Below are 20,781 nucleotides of genomic sequence, written 5' to 3' on the forward strand. Positions count from 1 at the left end.
CGAGATGGACCGACGTACGGGGACAGGACTGTGATGCCGTGGGAGGACCCGTTCCAGAGGAAGAGACAGGACCTTTGGAGATGCCCCACGAGGAAATTCGACATGTGGTGGCTGTTGCCCGGGAGGAAACGGATGCCCCGGAGGATTCCGCTGTTGGGTGGTGGTCGATACCACACCCGGAAGACAGGGACGAAGCCACAGACGATATCGGAGGCCAAGAGTGGGTGACTGTTGTCCCCGTGGAGGAAGATTCCCCTTGGTGGCCAACGTCAAGCGACCGTGAGGAGATGCCACTCCCCCAGAGGATCCGCCGATGGAGGTCAGGACGTGAGAGGAACCCGGAGCTGGAGGAGGAGGGATGTGGGGTCACAGCTGTTCCAGGCTGGGCCCCCGAATGCACCTTCGGCGGAAGGACCTTGGAATTCCCTGACCCGCGGACAATGGAAGTCGTGAGGAACTTTGTAGGGACTACAAAGGATAAAGGGGGTGGAAATGTAAGGATGTGCCCTGTGGGCACATCCATGTTGTGGTCCCTAGCTGGGGACAGCGCTGGGGCAGCTTGTCTGTCCCCAGCGCTTGGTGCGTGGCGGCGGGTGTCCGGTGCAGGGATTACCCTTTTCCCTGCACCGGACAGGAGGCTGCAGGAGGATTCGAATGTTGGCGCCCTCCGGGAGCCAATCGCGGCTCTCGGAGCGGCGGCCAATCAGGAAGAGACGCGGCGAGCCAATCGGCGCTCGCCGCGTCATAGGCCCCGCCCCCGGCGTCTGACGTCAGACGCCGGGCGGGACGGAGAAGAGGAGGCCGCGCCGAAGAGCGGCGAAGACAGAAGACACGTGCGGGAGCAGCGGAGGAGGAATGCCGGGCGCGCGCGGAAGAGCGCGAAGAGGAAAGAAGATCCCGGCGGCGCAAGGAAGAGAAGACGACGACCGCGGGGAGAGGAGGTCCCGAGGCCGCGGAAGAGGCCAGAAGACGTCGGCCTGCAGGAAGGAGATGTCCAGCGGCGGCTGGACGCAGAAGAGTGGAGGCGGCGCCGCTGGCCAGGACGGGTCAGCGGCAGAAGAGGACGTTGGAGACCCCGGGTTAGGTAAGGCCTCAGTGAGGCTATCCTCTTCCTCCCTCGACCACCAGGGACGGGCATTAGGCCCGAGGGCACTAGTCAGGCACTAGGCCTGTGGCGCAGTTAGGAGTTTGGGGGCCCCAATATTTGATGAGGTGGTTTGGGCACTAGGCCCAAGCCACCCCACCCCTGCGGCACCAGTTAGGCGGGCACTAGGCCCAGGGGGGGGACAATCTAGGCACTAGGCCTGTGGGTAATAGAGGGCGTTAGGCCCTAGGGTATTTGTGGCCAAATCAGGGATACGATAAGGTGACCCTGGGCACAAGGCCCAGGTCACCCAACGGGCGGCAAGTTAGGCGGGCGCTAGGCCTGTGGGCGAAGTCAGGCCTCCGGCCTGTGTGCAGTTAGGGGGCGCTAGGCCCAGTGAATTAGTGTTCCCCCGAGGTGAGTACAGGTGGCCCTGGGCGCTAGGCCCCGGCCACCCTGAGGCGTTAAGTAGGCCGGTCAGCTCGGCCTGAGCCCCTAAGGAGAGAGCACGGTAGGTGGGTGGGCTGTGCAGCCCCCACTACGGGGTGTTCTGAGTCGGGTAGATAAAGGGACAGCACCGTTTTATGTTGTAACTCCGATAGTGTGATATATGTTGTTACCGTGCAGGGCAAAGTGTATGTGTTGTGTAAGTTGTGCATAGTTGTGTCGCACCACCCACACGAGCTAGTTTGAGGGCTCTGTTTATGTAGCTAGTGTAGCGGACGCACACTAGGGTAGTTCTTGGCCCTGCACGGCTGTTTCTCTTTGCCTCCTTACAGGGACCTGTAAGTGGAGAAGATCGGAGTGCAAGACTCGTGACGGTGAGTAGCATCCGTGTATGTCTGTCCCTTGTTTGTCCCCGAGCGCCGGAGTTAGGATTGCTCACGGACGTGAGAATCCCTTTTCATCACACTACGTGCGAAAGCGCGAGTGTGTGAAATCTGGGTGGCTGAGGCTTTGTGCCGGTGATGACCATTCGCCCAACCGGTGAAGGTCGCGGCCACCCCTGGGGTATCCCCTGTTCCAGCGGAAGAAGGGTCGATACCCCCTTTGATGTAAACCATTCTCTCCTCAGCTCGGTCGACGGTCAGCTCCAAGAGGGAATCGCCGTGTCCGGATCCGACTGAAGAATTCCAGGTCCGTTGAAGGTTCCGGTACCTGAAGGTGAGAGAGCGGCGCCTGGTGAGTACCGCGTCTACACCTGCACGGCAGCAGGCACCACCACACGCACGCACCGCAGGTCCGCACCTCTCACATGTTCATTTGTCTGTTTGTCCTCTTGTGTGAGTTAAGCTTATCCTAATATCAATATAAAGCACAGGATTGTGTATCTCTTCTCTGGATTGTTTCAATAAATAGATTCAAAAACAAACAAACACAGGACAGAGGGTGTCTCCCCAAGGGCGTAGCTACCATAGGTGCAGGGAGTGCAGCGGCTATGGGGCCCAGAGCTGAGATTGGCCCCATAGCCGCTTCCCTGTCACAGTTACATGTGTTGTATACATTTTTTTCACTGGAGAGCTTTATAATGGGGGTCATTCAGACTTGATCGCTCGCTAGCTATTTTTTGCAGCACTGCGATCAGATAGTTGCCGCCTATAGGGGAGTGTATTTTAGCTTTGCAAGTGTGCGATCGCATATGCAGCTGAGCACTACAAAAAAGTTTTGTGCAGTTTCTGAGTAGCTCAGAACTTACTCAGCCGCTGCGATCACTTCAGCCTATTCTGGCCCGGAATTGACGTCAGACACCCGCCCTGCAAACACTTGGACACGACTGCGTTTTTCCTACCACTCCCAGAAAATGGTCATTTGACACCCAGAAACACCTTCTTGCTGTCAATCACCTTGCGATCGGCTGTCCGAATGGCTTCTTCGTACAATCCATCGCCCAGCAACAATCCGCTTTGTAGCCTCAGTGCGGTGCATAAGCATGTTCAGTTCTGACCTTATCGCAGCGCAGCGAAAAATCCTAGCATGTGATCAGGTCTGAATGACCCCCATTGTTACATAATATGAACTAAGGCAGGGTAATGTGACACAATATGAAGTGGAGGCACTATAGTGTGTGTAATATGAACTGGATGCACTGCAATGGGCATAATATGAACTGGACACTATATACATCATAATGAGAATTGGGGGTACTGTGTTGCATAATTTGTACTGGCAGCTCTACAACGAGACACAATATAAACTCGGACACTACTATGGGACATAACATAACATTAACTAAGGAACTACTATAGTTTAAAAAATAAACAAGGGCACTATTATGGGGCATAAAATTAACAGCTGCTGCAGAGAGGTGTCTCTCTAGAACAGAAGTTCCCAAACACGGTCCTCAAGGTACCCTAATGGTCCAAGTTTTAAGGATAACCATGCTTAGGCACAGGTGACTTAATTAGTACCTCAGTCAATTTGATTTAAACATCTGTGCTCAGCCATGGTTATCCTTAATCTTGGACTGTTAGGGTGTCTTGAGGACCTTGGCCCTCATTCCGAGTTGATCGCTCGCTGCCGATTTTCGCAGCGCAGCGATCAAGTGAAAAAACGGCAATTCTGCACATGCGCATGGTATGCAGCGCGCATGCGCTAAGTACTTTCACACAAAACTTTGTAGTTTTACTCAAGCTCGAGCAACGTTTTTCAGTCGCTCGAGGGATCGTAGTATGATTGACAGGAAGTGGGTGTTTCAGGGCGGCAACTGAGCATTTTCAGGGAGTGTGCTAAAAAACGCAGGCGTGCCAGGCAAAAACGCAGGAGTGGCTGGAGAAACGGGGGAGTGGCTGGCCGTACGCAGGGCGTGTTTGTGACGTCAAACCAGGAACTAAACAGACTGCAGTCATCGCAAGATAGGAGTATGTCTGGAGCTACTCAGAAACGGCATGACATTTTTCCTGTGCAGTTCTACTAATCTTTTGTTCGCACTTCTGCTAAGCTAAGATACACTCCCAGAGGGCGGCGGCTTAGCGTTTGCACTGCTGCTAAAAGCAGCTAGCGAGCGATCAACTCGGAATGAGGGCCCTTGTTTGGGAACCTCTGCTCTAGAAGCATTGGGACAGGGGCCTCTTCAAAATGTTGCTATGGGGGCCAACATTTTTTTGGCTACGCCCCTGGGTCTCCCTTCAGGACATGTCCAGTCATGCTTGTGTGGACTGTGCTTTTGGTGCTGATCTGTCAAAGACAGGAGGATATTTTGCACAGTCCCTAGCAGGTGAGTTGAGAAAGGAAGAGCATGGCTCAGTAGTTGGTACTGAGCATCTAAGTCACTGAGACAAAGACATTGGTGAGGTATAAGAGTGTGTAGTTTGCAGTGTGGTGAACTCCCTGGTATTGTCACATGTTTCTGTTATTGTGTGCTATGTGCTTTATGTCTAAAACTTGGCTATCCCACCTGACCATACACATTGCAGTCTTACACCTCGTCACCCTTGTGCTCCTTCCTTGCCACTTCCAGGCCTACTTTCTATTCTTTCCTCCACACTCACTGCCTGCATTCCCTCTTCTTCCTCTATACTTACCCACCCACCAAAAACACTAACTTCCACAGCAGTCACATCCAACTCACAGAAACGTTCTTAAAGTAAACAAAACATCAAACAGTAATAAGAACAGACAACAACAAAAACACAAGACAACTTTCGGAAATCATTAACTAACTAGTGTCTTGAAATTTAATGCCTTTGTACTCATGATTTTACAGTACAAAAGTGTAGTCAAAGTGGTTGTGACATTACATCTTTATGTCAGTAGGGGTATTTTGAAGCATTAAATGACTCTGTGCCAGTGCTTGCTCAAACATTTACATATATAGTGATAACCTGCATAGAGTGAAAGTGGTTCCAGCTTGAGTACCACTGCTCCAGTACTATTGTGAGTGACACAGGGGCAGAGCCTCCTCCTGAGAGCAGGGCCGGATCTAGGGGGGGCGAAGGGGGCGACCGCCCCCCCTAACACAGTCATAGCCACGCCCACTTTTGAGCAGAAGAGAGCTCTCCGGGGAGAGCCTGAGGCAGAACGATGTGCTGCAGTTTATACCACAGCAGCACGGAGGAGCCAGGAGAGCAAGGGTTACAGAGCATTTGCCCCTCACTTGCTGGTGTGTGGGTACTAGGGCTAACAAATACAATTACCCCATAGCACAGTCACATGTACATAGAACAATCACAAAGCTCTATCTCAGTCTCACTCAAAAAGTTCAGTCAGAATTGAGAGAGGAGGAGTTAGGATTGCAGATGGGAGGAGTTGGAACTGTAGAGGGAGGAGTCAAGATTAAACAGTAAACCGCCCCCCCTAAAGAAAAGTCTAGATCCGTCCCTGCCTGAGAGGTTACATAAGGACCCTTTTGAAGGCAGTTCGAAACGGTTTAGTTGTACCAAAATGGACGGTTGAGAAAAACACAGTGTGGATATGGCTATAAAGACAGACTAGATAATATTTGCATACATATTTTAATGTAGCTTTCAGACAATCAAATTGCAGTGCATGCTCCAATTTCCTAACAAGACAAGTTTCTGTTTTTTTCTGTTTCACTTGAGCAGTAGAATTTTCCTCACGGTGTCTAGGTACTTTGCATCTGCCATCGGCTTCCTCTTACTCCCTGGTTGCAGGAATTTCTTTATTGTTGGGATCTCACACATTCTTTTTTTAAACGCCTAAAGATTAAAATAAAAAAAGTTTTACAATATTATTAATGTTACAGAAAAAAAAAACACTAAATGGAAAAAATAATTAAATTCTGAATTTGCACATTCCCAGAGATTAGAGACAACTGAACATATACTGTACAGTAAAGGCTCAGGTGAGTAGTTATTATAGAATAACAGAATGAGCACATTACTGACTAGGAGGCAAACAAACACCATAGGTAATTAGACTGAATTAATGTTCATTAGTAATAAATGTATTACTTTATTCTAGAAATGTAGTAATATACATATCTGTTGCACTGGTACCCTTAGATGCCAGTGAACCCAGAGCCGGCGCAATGCGAGGTCAGCAATGCAGGGAGGCCCTGGACTACAGAGGCACTCTCCCCACTCTGCTGCAACAGTTTCCATTGGTGCTGCACCTGTCAAACTGCGCAGCATCAAGGCGCCTCAGTGCTGCTGCTGCTGCTGTAGATAGGATTTTTTTCTGCTAGTAGCTGAGACATTGTGTGTGTAAGGGGCACTCATACAGTGGGCATTGTGTGTGTAAGTAGCACTACTGTGGGCATTGAGTGTGTAAGTGGCACTCATACAGTGGGCATTATGTGTGTGAGCAGCACTGCTACTGTGGGCATTATGTGTATAAGTGTGTATAAGTGGCATTATTACTGTGGGAAGTATGTGTAAGGGGTATTTCTACTGTGGACATTATCTGTATAAGGAGCACTACTACTGTTGGCATTATGTGTGTAAGTAGCACTACTACTGTGGGCATTATGTATGTAAGTGGCATTATTACTGTGGGCAATATGTGTAGAAGGGGCACTACTACTGTGGGCATTATGTGTAAGAAACATTACTACTCTGGGCATTATCTGTGACTACTGTATGTTATAACATGAATAAGGAACACCACTATGCAGTGTAATGTGAATCAGGGGCACTATGTGTGATGTAAATTGAATAAGATTGTGCTACTGTGTGGTGTAATTTTAATTGGGGGTACTATTGTGTAGCCACGCCCATTCCTTGTGAGACCACATCCCTGTTGTGTGATGCACACTGTCCCTTTACAATGTGTAGGAGGGAGGACCCAAATTTATGCTTTGCAACAGGGCACCAAACACCTTAGCACCAGCTTTGGGTGAACACGAACATTGTTATGTCTTTAACCCTGATAGAAGGTTGTGAGGAAACCTGTACAAATGGAAAAAGTTACACAGCTCCACAGAAACATTCTTATTTCATTGGTAACAATGTAGACAAGATTCTACTAGTAACGGCTAACTCATGGACATATTATAAAGTGCAGTAATGTTTCTCTGCTGCATTTAGAGAGTTGAACCGGTTTACATTGTGTGCCGCACTTTACAACATTCTTTTTGCACATTAGAAAACTTTAACTAAAACAATGTACTATGTAATGGAGTTCAAATGAGGTGGGATGGGTGTGTACCTGTCACCAAAGATCAGCATTCCAGTCACTGGGTTGAGCTACCAATCTTTCCTTTTTAATAAGCAACCATTTGCTACCTACTGTAGCAAGAATAGAACTACGTAGGTGAAGTAGAGCTTGGTCTTTTGTAAACAAGAAAAAACATCACTATATGGGGTCGACCAGCAGGACCTAAGTCAGGTAGATATTATATTTATGTGTCCAGGAACTCTCTAGAAGGGACAAAACACAAGTGGGTGCCCAGTAAAATATACTGTCATCTGTGGTAGCAATCATAAGCATATTGGTGTCATACTGCAAAACCCAAATTAAATCAAACCATAGGTGATCACTGTGGAGCTTACCTGTAAGATAGGAAGATTCTGTAGGATGTCACCATGAAACTCTTCCACTGATAATATGGCATATAGGAGCTGCACATCTGCCAAGCTTAGCTGGTTTCCAACTAAAAAGTCCTGTTTTCCTAAGACCTAAAATAAAATTATAAACAATAAATTAGCCCCATGCCCTACATTTGGTTTTCTGCCCTTTTCCTCATTTGGGGAATGTTGTTTTGAACTATCCAAGCCTGTATCCTCGGGTATTTCACAACAGAATATCATATGGATGGTATTGAGTTAGTTAACAAATATCGGAAACTAGGTTCATTGCGCCCTACAGGCGCTCTTCACACCGTCGTAAGGGGCTACGCCCCCCCCTTAACCCTTGTGGCGTGCAATATTTGTATTATATAGAGCAGTGGTTCTCAAACTCGGTCCTCATTACCCCACACAGCAGGTGCACAGGTGTATTAATTACTCACTGACACATTTTAAAAGGTTCACAGGTGGAGCTAATTATGTCACTTGTGATTCTGTCAGGAGACCTGCAAAACATGCACCGTGTGGGGTCCTGAGGACCGAGTTTGAGAATCTGTGATATAGGTCCTCATTCCGAGTTGTTCACTCGGTAATTTTCTTCGCATCGCAGTGATTTTCCGCTAATTGTGCATGCGCAATGTTCGCACTGCGACTGCGCCAAGTAAATTTGCTAAGAAGTTTAGTATTTTACTCACGGCATTACGAGGATTTTTCTTCGTTCTGGTTATCGGAGTGTGATTGACAGGAAGTGGGTGTTTCTGGGCGGAAACTGGCCGTTTTATGGGAGTGTGTGAAAAAACGCTGCCGTTTCTGGGAAAAACGCAGGAGTGTCTGAAGAAACGGGGGAGTGTCTGGGCGAACGCTGGGTGTGTTTGTGACGTCAAACCAGGAACGACAAGCACTGAACTGATCGCACTGGAAGAGTAAGTCTCCAGCTACTCAGAAACTGCACAGAAAAATCTTTTCGCAATATTGCGAATACTTCGTTCGCAATTCTGCTAAGCTAAGATACACTCCCAGAGGGCGGCGGCTTAGCGTGTGTACTGCTGCGAAAAGCGGCTAGCGAGCGAACAACTCGAAATGAGGGCCATAGAGTATCACCTCCAATCATAATTGTGTGAATGGTTAAATATTGCACGGACAAAGGCCGTGCGATGGTTAAGGGGTCGTAGTCCCTTGCAATGGTGTGAACAGCACACGCAGGGCCTGATGAATCACCTAGTAAGTGCTGTGGTTGGGGGGAGTGGCGGGTGTGGGGGAGACGCGGATGGGGGTTCTGGGGTGCTGCGGGTGGGGGAGGGACAGTTGTCGGGGTGCCACAGTTGGGGGAGTGGCTTGTGCGGTGGTGCCACGGGTGGGGGAGGGGCAGGTGCATGGGTGCCGCGGGTGGGGGTCCGGAGCCACCATGGGTGGGGGAGGAGCAGTGGCGGGGGTGCTGCGGGCGGGGGAGGAGCAGGTGCAGTGGTGCAGAGGGTGGGGGAGGGGCGGGTGCAGGGGATCTGCAAGTGGGGGAGGGGGTCCAGAGCCACCGCGGGTGGTGGAGTGGGGGGGGGGGGGTTGCCGCGGCTGGGGCCCGGAGGTACTGCAAGTGGGGGAGGGGCGGGTAATGCTTATCCTGCTTCTCCTCCTGGAAGCAGCTAAGCTGCTGTCCTCCCTTTGGCAGTGGCTCTCCCGGAGACTCACACAGCAGCCAAACAGCCAGCTACTATTGTAAGCGCCGGTGTACCAACGCGCCGCATTACAGGGAAGAAGATGTACTCAATAACTACAGCTTTCAGCAGGCCTTAGCACCGGAATGCTTCAGCGCTAAGGGCTGCTGGGAGCTGTAGTTTATTTAGTGCATCTACTTCCCTGTAATGCGGTGGGTTGGGACACCAGCGCTTACAATAGTGACTGGCTGGCAGAACTGACTGACTCGCTGAATCAGTGTAAAAGGTGAGAGTGCTGTGCAGTGTCAGTGACACTGCACAGCACTGTCACCTTTCACATTGATTCAGCGTCCAGACATTACCCTCCACGATATCACCCGCTCTATCCGTTACATTAGCCATCTCGGGGCTTCCAGGCTTGCAGCCCAGGTGCTGTGTTGCGGAGTCAGGGCCTCTGGAGATCTGAGCGCTGCTGTGGCAGGGAGGCACTTCTGTGACATCACGTGCAGAGGAGGCTCCGGGGCTCAGAGAGTATGCAGCGCAGGGAGGACTATGAAAGCCTTCCGCTGTGCCACTTTCATACACATCTATGCCGGTGGCCGCAGCAGCTTTTGTTCCACCTGCGCCGTGACTAGGGAGTGGGGATTGTTGATGCCAGAGGGGGCAGGCGGACTGGCAGCAGGACATAGGACGCTACAGTAAAAGGTTTTATTTTCCCTATCTGCAGCGCAGAGATTTGCTGCAGATGCAGTGGCATACCCTGCAACTGTAACTTTTTGCCAGGTACAGTAGCTTTTTTTATGGTCTGTACTGATTTTTGGCTCTCCAAACTTCCATTGAAAATATAGGAAAAGGGGCGTGGCCACTCCACTTTACCCATGGCCACGCTCCACTTTTCGAATTTGTACAGATTTTTATGTATAAATTGTTGGAGGGTATGTTGCTGCAGATGCAGTGGGCCTATTTTGGGTTGTGGATCTGTGGCTCCATTAGCCCCATTGTTAATCCTGCTCTGGGAACACACAGCAGACAAAGGGCAGAGCCTCCCATTGGATGTAACCTGTGTGGGAGGGTGTTTCTCGCCCAATCAGCTGTGGACTGGGTGTGATAGACCTGCTGCTAGCCCAATGAGAGCTCCTAGCCATGGCCAGCGTTACCCACACAGTCACATAGTGACAGAGCTGGGCTATTATATAGGAGATTGTAAAATGACGCTGAATGGTCTTTTTGGTGACTTGTTTTGTAAAATTGTGCCAGATTACCATGCCTAACTCTGGGAAACAGAAGATTGCAGAATAAATGTGTAGTACAGAAAAGAGTGAAAATTTAGCATTTCGGGGGTCATTCTGACCCGTTCTCTCGCTGCTTTTTGTCGTAGCCGAGCGAATGGGTCCCTACTGCGCATGCCAGACGGCCGAAGGCCGTAGCAGGGCTGCGATTGCCTCTGCCTGTTTGACAAGCAGAGGCGATCGCTCGGCGGGAGGGGGCGGAACGGCAGCGTTTGGCCACCGTTTCGTAGGAGCGGTCTGACCAACGCAGGCGTGGCCGGACCAAATGGGGGCGGGCCGCAGCAGCTGCGTGACATCACACGCAGCTAAGCGGGCCTGGGAGCGACGAGTAGCACCTGACCAGCACGCTAAAGCTAGGAACTACTGGGAGCTACTCTTGAAGTGCAAAGGCATCGTCGCTGTGCGATGCCTTTGCACTTCTGCGGGGGGGCCGGCACTGACATGCGAGGCGCACTAGCCCTGTGCTGGGCTTCCCCCCACATGTCAGTGTGGATGATCGTCGCTGAACTCGGAATGACCCCCTTTGTCTCCAGAAAGTGCTTGGAAATACACCATGCTGAAATGTTCCTTCTTCTGTGTGTACATTTGTAAGAGAATCTCATTTGAAAGTGAGGTGTAGGGCTGCCATCAGGAATGGTGGGGCCCGGGCAGTGGCGTAACAAGCGTAGGGCGAGTAGGGCATGTGCCCTGGGCGCCGTGACATGCCCGCCAGAGGGGGCGCCGCCAGCGAGGGTAGTGTACTACCCGGCAGAGTGTCCGCTGCCTAACATCCCGCAGGGTCATTTTTTACATAATACTGTATTATGTTATGTATACATCTCACTGCTCTACTACTCTGTTCCGAAGTTTCGAACCGTTCAGAGTGTGTGGATGCCGCCGAGCCAATAGGAGTAGGGTTTTTCAGAAAGAGGCGGGCTCTCATCACTTTATCACATATGACTGGCTGTCTCCCGGTCCTTTACTGTCACAGAGCAGTGACTAGTTTGTTCCCTCCCCCCCAGCAATCCCCCAGCAGTATTGTGGAGGAGAGTACCCACCTTGCGGATCAGGCACAGATTATCGGAGCTCCTCCAAAGCGATCCAGTCCCAAAGCCGCTGGGGCAGGATGGAGGGGTAGGAGCTGCCGAGCACCGGACGTGGGCGCTTTACTGCCCAGATGATTAGCACGGTGCAGAGCAGGAGGAGCGGGGCGGGCATAGAGCGGCGGCGGCTGGGAGTGAGACAGGCAGCGTGTCCTTGCAATACAGCCCAGACACTTACATGGTGTATTATAATACTGCTGTACAGTTAAGTATATAATAATATACTGCTGCTGTTAGTGATACTCCATGTACTACAGTGTGACCTGTACTGTATACCCAGCTATACACTACTGTCTACAATACACTGACAAGCTGGGTACACACTAGTTTTAAGGTGGGACGGATACACAATGATAGATATATCTGCAAATCAATTGATCTGCAGATATATCTATGGACGGATCTGGCAGTGTGCTGTGCATACACACTGCCCGATCCGTCGGGGACTGATGTCATGAACTGGGCGGGCGTGTACACACGCCCGCCCAGTTCAGCTGTCAATCACCGCCGGCCGCCGCAGCATGTGTACGGGCGCGTCGGCTGATCACCCGTACACACAAATCGACAGATCGGTAGATATATTGGCTGTCGGCTGTGCTGCAGGGCCGACGCGATATGTCTGTGAACGACGGAGTTCACAGACATATCGCCCGTACACACTGGCCGACAGACCTGCAATAAATTGGCCGTTCAATACAACGGCTGATACAGATAGATCCACGGTTATCTTGGCTTCTTTGCTGCGCCTAGGCACACCATGGTTTATTAACATAAGCCCTTCATCTATTGTTCTCAGCTGTAATACAATACAGAGAACAATACATCAGGGGATTAAGTCATTACAGCAGGGGATTAAGTCCGACTGCCCAGTCTCAGTTAATCCTATTAAAGGTCAAGATAAACATGGACCCATCTGTATATCACCAGTATGTACAGGCCATTATAGCTCGGTCGACCAGCCAGTCCGCCGACCTATCTGACAATCAGAAAGTGCATACACTTTTACAGATCATCGGGCCAATGGGTCGTGCCAACTCGGCGGGCATTTACATTTGCTCGCCAGTTGTGCTGTCAGTCACTAGCGGCCAGCACCAACAAGTATATAGGCGGTCTGCAGAAAGCCCGTACACACAGCACAATGCGCCAATATATCTGCTATTGGCTGGGCTGACACAATATGTCTGTGAACAACATAGATCACAGACATATCGTTTATACACACCCACCGATCATTAAATTATATATTGTCCAATCAATTGATCAGACAATGTATTGTTCAGTATGTACCCAGTGTACTCTATTAAGGCGGGAAGGGCCAATAGGAGCAGGATGGGGCAGGAATTTGGGAAGTAGCCAGAGCTAGCATTATTGGGTGGGTGGTGTGTCAGGAGGCTGGCGTCACAGGTTTGGGAATCTGTTTCCCTCGCAGGGCTGGCGTCAGAGTGGGGCTTGATGGCCGGTGGTGTGACAAGCACACCAAACTTGGCGTCTGAAGTCGTCCTCAGTCCGCAGTGAGGACAAACTGGAGTTCATCATCGTCTCTGCCACTCCCTGCCTGAAATTTTATTGTGTAGTGGACGACACACTATTTACAGAAGAACATTGAGTGTCTACTGAGGAGCCTGGCATTGGAGAGCAGCTGTAGGTAAGGTCTGCGGTGCAGACAGAGGTGAGATACAATTGATTTCTGTCTTCAATCTCTAACTCAGTCAGCAATGTGTTATAATGTAGACCACAGGTTCTCAAACTCGGTCCTCAGGACCCCACACAGTGTATGTTTTGCAGGTCTCCTCACAGAATCACAAGTGACATAATTAACTCCACCTGTGGACCTTTTAAAATGTGTCAGTGATTAATTATTACACCTGTGCACCTGCTGGGTTACCTGCAAAACATGCACTGTGTGGGGTCCTGAGGACCGAGTTTGAGAACCACTGATGTAGACTTTAAAGTGGATGGTAGGCCTGCCTGCTTTCTTATAACACGCTTATCTGCAGTGCACACTTTCCATGGGCCAGTCTGGACTAGGTGTTAGAGGTTGGTGATATGCTGGTGGGCGGTATGCCGACCGCGGCATCCTGACTGGAGCAAGGTGAGTATACTTACCCTCTCCCAATGCCCCCCTAACCCTCCCTTCCTGCAGCCTTACACTCCCTAGGGGGGTGCCTAAACCTAACTATCCCTTCTCAGCCTAAACCTAACCTCCCCCCACCGCGGCTTACCTCCCCGTCTGCCAAGCAGCCAGTCACTCATTCATTTGTTAGGCATCTTTAATCTATAAAAAATGCCCCATACCTTGTTTACCTAATAAAAAAGCCCCAGTCCATTTCTGATACCAAGTCTCTGCCCCAGGTGTCTCTCTCTCTGCCCCAGGTGTCTCTCTCTCTCTGCCCCAGGTCTCTCTCTCTCTGCCCCAGGTTTCTTTATCTCTCTCTGCCCCCAGGTTTCTCTATCACTGTCCCAGGTTTCTATCTCTTTCTCTCTGCCAGAGGTCTCTCTCCCTGCCCCAGGTCTCTCTCTCTGTGCTTCAGGTCTCTCTCTACCCCAGGTCCCTCTCTCTCTGCCCCAGTTCTCTCTCTCTCTCTCTCTCTCTCTCTCTCTCTCTCTCTCTCTCTCTCTCTCTCTCTCTCTGCCCTAGGTCTCTCTGTTTCTTCCCCAGGTCTATTTCTCTTTCTATTTCTGCCCCAGATCTTTCTCTGCCCCAGATCTCTCTGCCAAAGATCTTTTTCTCTGCTAAAGGTCTCTCTACCCCAAGCCTCTCTTGCTCTCTCTGCCCCAAGTCTCTCTCTCTCTCTCTCTCTCTCTCTCTCTCTCTGTTCCAGGTCTCTCTTTCTGCCACAGGTCTCTGTCTTTCTGCCCCAGGTCTCACTCTGTCTCTGCTCCAGGTCTCACTCTCTCTCTCTGTCTCAGGTCTCTCTCTCTCTCTGCCCCAGGTCTCTCTCTCTCTCTGCCCCAGGTCTCTCTCTCTCTCTCTGCCCCAGGTCTCTCTCTCTCTCTACCGCAGGTCTGTCTCTTTGCTCCACTTCTCTCTTTATCTCTGCTCAGGTCTCTCTCTCTATCTTCCCAACTTCTCGCTCTACCCCATGTCTCTCTCTGCTCCACTTCTCTCTCTCTCTCTCTCTCTCTCTCTGCTCCAGGTCTCTCTCTTTATCTGCCCCACTTCTTTCTCTCCACCCCAGATTTCTCTCTCTCTGCCCCTGATCTCTCTCTCTGCCCCAGATCTCTCTCTTTCTCTCTGCCCCACGTGTGTTTCTCTCTCTCTCACTCTCTCTCTGTCCCATGCGTCTCTTCGTCCCAACTGGAGGCTCCTTGCTCTATATGTCAGGGCCTTTGACCGGACAGACAATTGCTCTGCGTCTGGTGTGTGCTTCCCGGGGGTGTGTTCTTGTTACTATATGTGGCTCGGCGGGAGAGGGGGGGGGGTGCATTTTTTTATTTGCCCTGGGCGTCATCAACCCTAGTTACGCCTCTGGGCACGGGACTAACTAAATCGGCGGGGAGGGGGAGGTGTGTATTCATGTGTCTCTGTCTGCACTGCATACTGCCCTGCTCACTCTCTGTCTGCCTGGTTCTGCTGCTACACAAGAGGGAGAGCTAGTGATGTCAGTGTGCTCCGGCTGGGGGCCCCTGACAGAGGGGGGCCCGGGGTACAGTATGCCCTGCGCACCTTCCCCCCTCCATTAAACTGGCTCTGCATATATACCCTAACCAGCTCCCTCTCACGCCCATATACCTAGACCTGTCCCATCAACCTCCCTCTCACACATATTTAGACCCTGACCACTTCTCTCTCACAGATGTACACAGCCCTGCCCCACCCACCTCCCTCTCACACACATATACTCGAGCCACTTACCTCTCACAGATTTTGATGAGGACATTTCTATACAGGGGATCAGTATGTAATCCCGGCGTTCTAAATACCAACACCAGGATCCCGCTGGTTAAAACTCCGACAGGGGTGAGTAAGGGGTGTACTCCACTCTCCCCACTACCCAAACCCTACCTACTCCCCGCAGTCTAACCCTAACCTCCCCCTTAGTGCCTAACCCTAACCACCCCCCAGAGGTGCCTAAACCTAAGCCCCCGTCCCCACTGCCTAAACCTATCCCCCCACCGCAGCCTAACCCTCCAAGGGAGGTGCCTAAATCTAACCACCCTCCCCGCAGTCTAACCCTAACCCCCAATAAACGCAGCCTAAACCTAACCTCCCCCTGCAGCTTACCTGTCCAGCATGGCGGTGTCAGGACGTTCGGGATCCCGGTTGTCGGGATTCCGGCGCCGGGATGGTGACCCATTCTGGATGTTGGTGTCAGCATTCAGAATGGTGTCGTGATCCTGGCGTCGGTATTCTGACTGCCGGGATCCCGACAGCCGGGATCTTGACTGCTTCCCCTATACAGTTATACCCTCATCCGCAACTGCAGAGATGGGCACCTTCTCTGTCCGGGCCTGGAACAGCAGTCCTCCTGATGGCGGCCCTGATGGGGTGTCAACTTGTAGTTGTTGTTTTTTTAAATACATTTGTTAATAACATTATACTTGGTGATTTTATAATTTAGAATGTTTAAAAGTAAACAAATTGATCTGTTAATAGGAGTTACAAAGGGGGAAACATAACAAAAAGCCCCCTTACCTTGTTGTATACTGGAAAGTATCTGTTTAATGCTCTGTTTTTAATGAGACATTTTTGTTTCTCCTGATCAGCTTCAGGAAGGAAGAATGATGATAGGATCAGTCCCAGCAGCTCAGTGGTTCCCTCTACATACATGTCAATACTGTAATGAAATGAAGAGAAGTCAGTGTATGTCAAATTATTCACTTGCCTCGGGTAACATGTTTAGTTTTGTACATAAATCTACACATTCTTCTATTTCTATAGCCAGTGGCGTAACTACCACCCCCGCAGCCTCTGCGGAGGCTTGGAGGCGCAGGGCTGAGGGGGCGCCGCCACTGATTGCTGCTGTGTGTGTGTGACTGTGAGTTCGGGAAGGAGCTGGAGGGCACAGCAGTGGGGGGCGGGTGTACCTGGCACTGGGGGGGGGGGCATATTTGGCACTGGGGGCATATGTGTAGCTGGCACTGGGGGCATATGTGTTTCTGGCACTGTGGGGGAATATTTTTATCTGTCACTGTCGGGGGAATATCTGGCACTGGGGGCATATGTGGCACTGGGGGCACAGCCCTAGCAACAACCATTACCCCCTGGTAAAAAGCACGACACCCAGCTCATGAAATCCATGGCAACAAGCATTACCCCCTAGCAACGAGCATGACACCCAGTGCATGAAACCCCTGGCAACGAGCTTGCTACCCAGAACATGATGCCCCAGGGAACAAGCATAACACCTAGCGCATGAAACCCCTGGCAATAAGCATGACACCCTGAGCATAAAAACCCCTAGCACCGTGCATGGAACCAAGAGCATGAAACCCCTGGCAATGAGCAGGTAATTTAAATGTAATTAGAAGCCTTACTGTAGTGCTTAATGTGTAATAGGCATTGTGGTGTGTGGCATAATGTATCACGGACATTGCGGTGTGTCATAATGCATCACGGACATTGCGGTGTGTGTCATAATATGTCACAGGCATTACAGTGTGTGGTATACTATATCATGGGCATTGTGGTATGTGGTATAATATCTCAAGGGCATTGCAGTGTGTGGCATAATGTATAACGGGCATTGCGGTGTGTGGCATAAGGTATAACGGGCATTGCGGTATGTGTCACAGGCATTACGGTGTGTGGTATACTATATTACAGGCATTGTGGTATGTGGTATAATGTCTCAGGGGTATTACACTGTGTGGCATAATGTATAACGGGCATTGCGGTGTGTGGCATAATGTGTCACAGGCATGATGGTGTGTGGTGTACTGTATCACAGGCATTGTATGTGCTATAATGTCTCATGGGCATTGCAGTGTGTAGCATAATGTATAACGGGCATTGCGATGCGCGGTATAATGTGTCAAAGGTATTGCGGTGTGTGGCATAATGTGTCAGGGGCATTACGGTGTGTGGCATATTGTGTAATGGGCATTATTGTGTGTGGCATAATGTCTAAGGGCCATTGCAGTATGCAGCATAATGTATACTGGGCATTACTATAAGGAGGAAAAATGACAAATAATGTAAGGGGCATGAATCAGGATTATTTGTTTTCCTGTGGTGGCCAACATCTGGGCGTGCAGGTTGCAAAACTGGGGTATAAGGTAGTCTTTTCCTGCAATGCCATGCCCCTTTAAGCAAAGCCACACCCATTTCAGCAAGGCCACACACCCCTTTTTGGCGCGCGCAGATTCATCTCTTTATTAGTGGCATTTATGGGTGGGGAGGCGCCAGAGAATGTTTTGGCTTGGGGGAGAAAAATTTCTAGTTACGCCACGGTCTAGCATATATAAAACTACATTGAGGAGACCTGTTGTTTAATTCCCAGAAATATCTAATCATTTGCTAGTATTTGTTCCATTTCCACACATAAATCCGTATTACAACCCAAATAATCTTAAATATAAATGAATACACGTTTAACTTAATTAAAAGGAGATATACCCAAGACTCACAACCTACTTCGGAATTCTGTTCCTTTTAATTATTTATTATTACGTCTCTGCCATATGTAGCTGTGTTTTCGTTTTGGGGTTGTGACCTACTGTATCACCACAAAGACACATTCACAGTAGCCATATATTCTGGGTAGCTAGTTAATATCAGGAACATACAGAATTATACAAGCAAACATCATATATGATGGCAAGAAAATTACAATATTATGTTTGCAATACTTACAATTATGGTTAGAATTGATCCAATGTTTTATGAAACTACTACTGCTACTACTACAGCTACCACCACTACGACTACTACACTACTCAGTACATTCCAAAGTGCATATACAGATACAGTGCAAACATTGCATGAAATAAATAACGTGACAAGTTTTACAATTCAAAATATTACACAACATAGGAGGATACAAAAGACAGAAAAACCCAGATGCAGATCTGGATAATAAAGGATAGCAAGGCAAAACTAAGGAGCCAATTCATCATGACACGCCAATCTGCTGAAATCGCTATGGAGTGAATTCAGCACAATAGTGCATGCGCGTACGCACGTATGCGTATGTGCGAGGTCTTAAACTGTGTTCTCTTCAGATCGCAGTCTAAGACCTGGAGGGGGGTGGGAATGGAGCGTTAACAATGCATTTTTTGGGTGTCGATGCTCCATATCAGGGGCCTGGTCAAGACAATGGGGGCGTGTCCGGACCTAGGCTAGGGCGGGTCACTGCAAAAAGATGGCAGATAGCCATCTACCTTCGCAGCTCAGCTGCGTAGGCAGGGGGCAACCCTAAACATGCGAGAGCATTGCTCTCTTGCGATGCGCTCCCATGTTTGTGGGGGGAGGGGGGGGGAACAGGACCCAGCATGCGGGGAAGACTTGCCCTGTGCTGGGCGTCCCCTTGCATGTTACAGAAATAGGTTGTAGGTGTGCAATTTTTCGCACATCTACAACCCATGCTGAGAGGATAGATCCGCCCTTCTCCCTGCAATACCATGACAAGACTCCAGCTATGGGATCTGTAGCACCGGATCTCCCTGTTGCACTGCTGCTCAGTTTACTTGGACCTTTGGAGCACAGGCACCTTACCTGGTCGGTTGCCATAGCAGCGGGGGGCGCAGCAGGGGCGGGGGTGGAGGCGGCGCTGGGAGATAAGCTCATCTCCTGCGCCGCCTCTCCCTATGCTGTGAATGGGAGCAAAGGAGCTTTCACATCGCACACTGACCCGTTTCGACACGGCAATATGCCAGGTCGATACCGGGTTATTTGTACAATGTGAAAGGGGTCTAAGCAACTCTGACACACTCCATCTAACTGTTGCCCTAGGACCCCCAACAGTCAGTGCTCAGCTCCGGGTACTGCAGCGACTTCCACTGTCACCAGTGTTGGCCATTAACCCCACTGTCACCAATGTACTATACAGACATGCACATCTGAGCATGGCATATAAACTCTCCAGGGAATTCCTGGTGGGGTACCATATTATAGAAAGTGAGAGAGTGTGGATATCAAGGTAGCGCTGACCTCTCCTGGCATAGATGGTCACTTTCAAACACACAGCACAACTGGTGTATAGAATTGATACTTGTTTTATTGAATCTGATACTTTGTGTGCACCAATAGTGAAATGGGTACTATCAATGGAAATTTTCTACTGACTGAGGGGGTAATTCAGAGTTGATTACAGCAGCAAATTTGTTAGCAGTTGGGCAAAACCATGTGCACTGCAGGGGGGGCAGATATAAAATTTACAGAGAGAGTTAGATTTGGGTGGGTTATTTTGTTTCTGTGCAGGGTAAATACTGTCTGCTTGATTTCTACACTGCAATTTAGATTTCAGTTTGAACACACCCCATCCAACTCTAACTCTCTCTGCACATGCTATGTTTCCCCCCCCCCCCCCCCCCCCCAGCAGTGCACATGGTTTTGCCCAACTGATAACGAATTTGCCGCTGCGATCAACTCTGAATTACCCCCTGAATGTTTGGGGCAGTATGACCTAAATAGTTTAGGTCACCTTAGTATTAATGTGGTTTTTCAAAATGTGCATAATACAGGGTTTTTTTTCAAATGAACTAGAAATAAAATAAAAACGACAAACTATAAATACATGTTTATCTCCATCATGGGTCAATATTGGGGAATGCAATTTCCTATATGTTCAATAGGAGGTGCAATATAGTCAAGCCGAGGTTAGCCTATTTACAGCTCATGTAAGATAACTATATGAGTTATTAATAACCGGGTGATTATAGTATAGGTAATGGTAAATACAATTTCCTCTAATATTATTGTAACATACAAATAGAATGGTATATAAACAGTGTTTTATGGCACGGAATCAAAACGAGTCTTGGAACTCATATGTAAACAAAGAGAATGAGCCTGAATCATGTCCGTTTGTGGTCATGTGATCGCATGACCAGCCAGTCATGTGACCAGGTGAGGGGCCAAAAACGAGGCTTGACACACGGCAGTTCAGGTTCTCAATGTTTTGGAAGTAGGACATGAACCGCGCTGCCCGCGATCATGTGACTACATAGTAGGTCACTTTAGAATAGCTTTAAGTACAGTTATAAGAATAAAAACATCAGTTGGTGGAACTGAACAGTCTCCTAGGGTGTTCCGTTTTATTAAGAGCTGGT

The 20,781-nt window shown here is 49.5% G+C and overlaps 1 protein-coding gene across 2 annotated transcripts in view; it reads right to left on the reverse strand.

Moving 5' to 3' along the window:
* Positions 1-5,499: 5,499 nt before the first annotated feature.
* Positions 5,500-20,781, reverse strand: part of LOC134911447 (glutathione S-transferase 3-like) — an 89,873-nt gene continuing 74,591 nt past the window's right edge. Inside the window, exons 5-7 of one of the 2 annotated variants that reach the window (XM_063919652.1) lie at positions 16,205-16,346; positions 7,534-7,659; positions 5,500-5,739 (exon numbers count right to left, since the gene is read on the reverse strand). In XM_063919652.1, coding sequence (XP_063775722.1) covers positions 5,614-5,739; positions 7,534-7,659; positions 16,205-16,346 — 394 coding nt within the window. In that variant the 3' untranslated portion in view covers positions 5,500-5,613. The remainder of the gene's footprint in view (positions 5,740-7,533; positions 7,660-16,204; positions 16,347-20,781) is intronic. The other variant, XM_063919651.1, reaches the window with a different exon arrangement.

This window comes from Pseudophryne corroboree, chromosome 4 (assembly GCF_028390025.1).
Source record: "Pseudophryne corroboree isolate aPseCor3 chromosome 4, aPseCor3.hap2, whole genome shotgun sequence".
Classification (NCBI taxonomy): Eukaryota; Metazoa; Chordata; class Amphibia; order Anura; family Myobatrachidae; genus Pseudophryne; species Pseudophryne corroboree.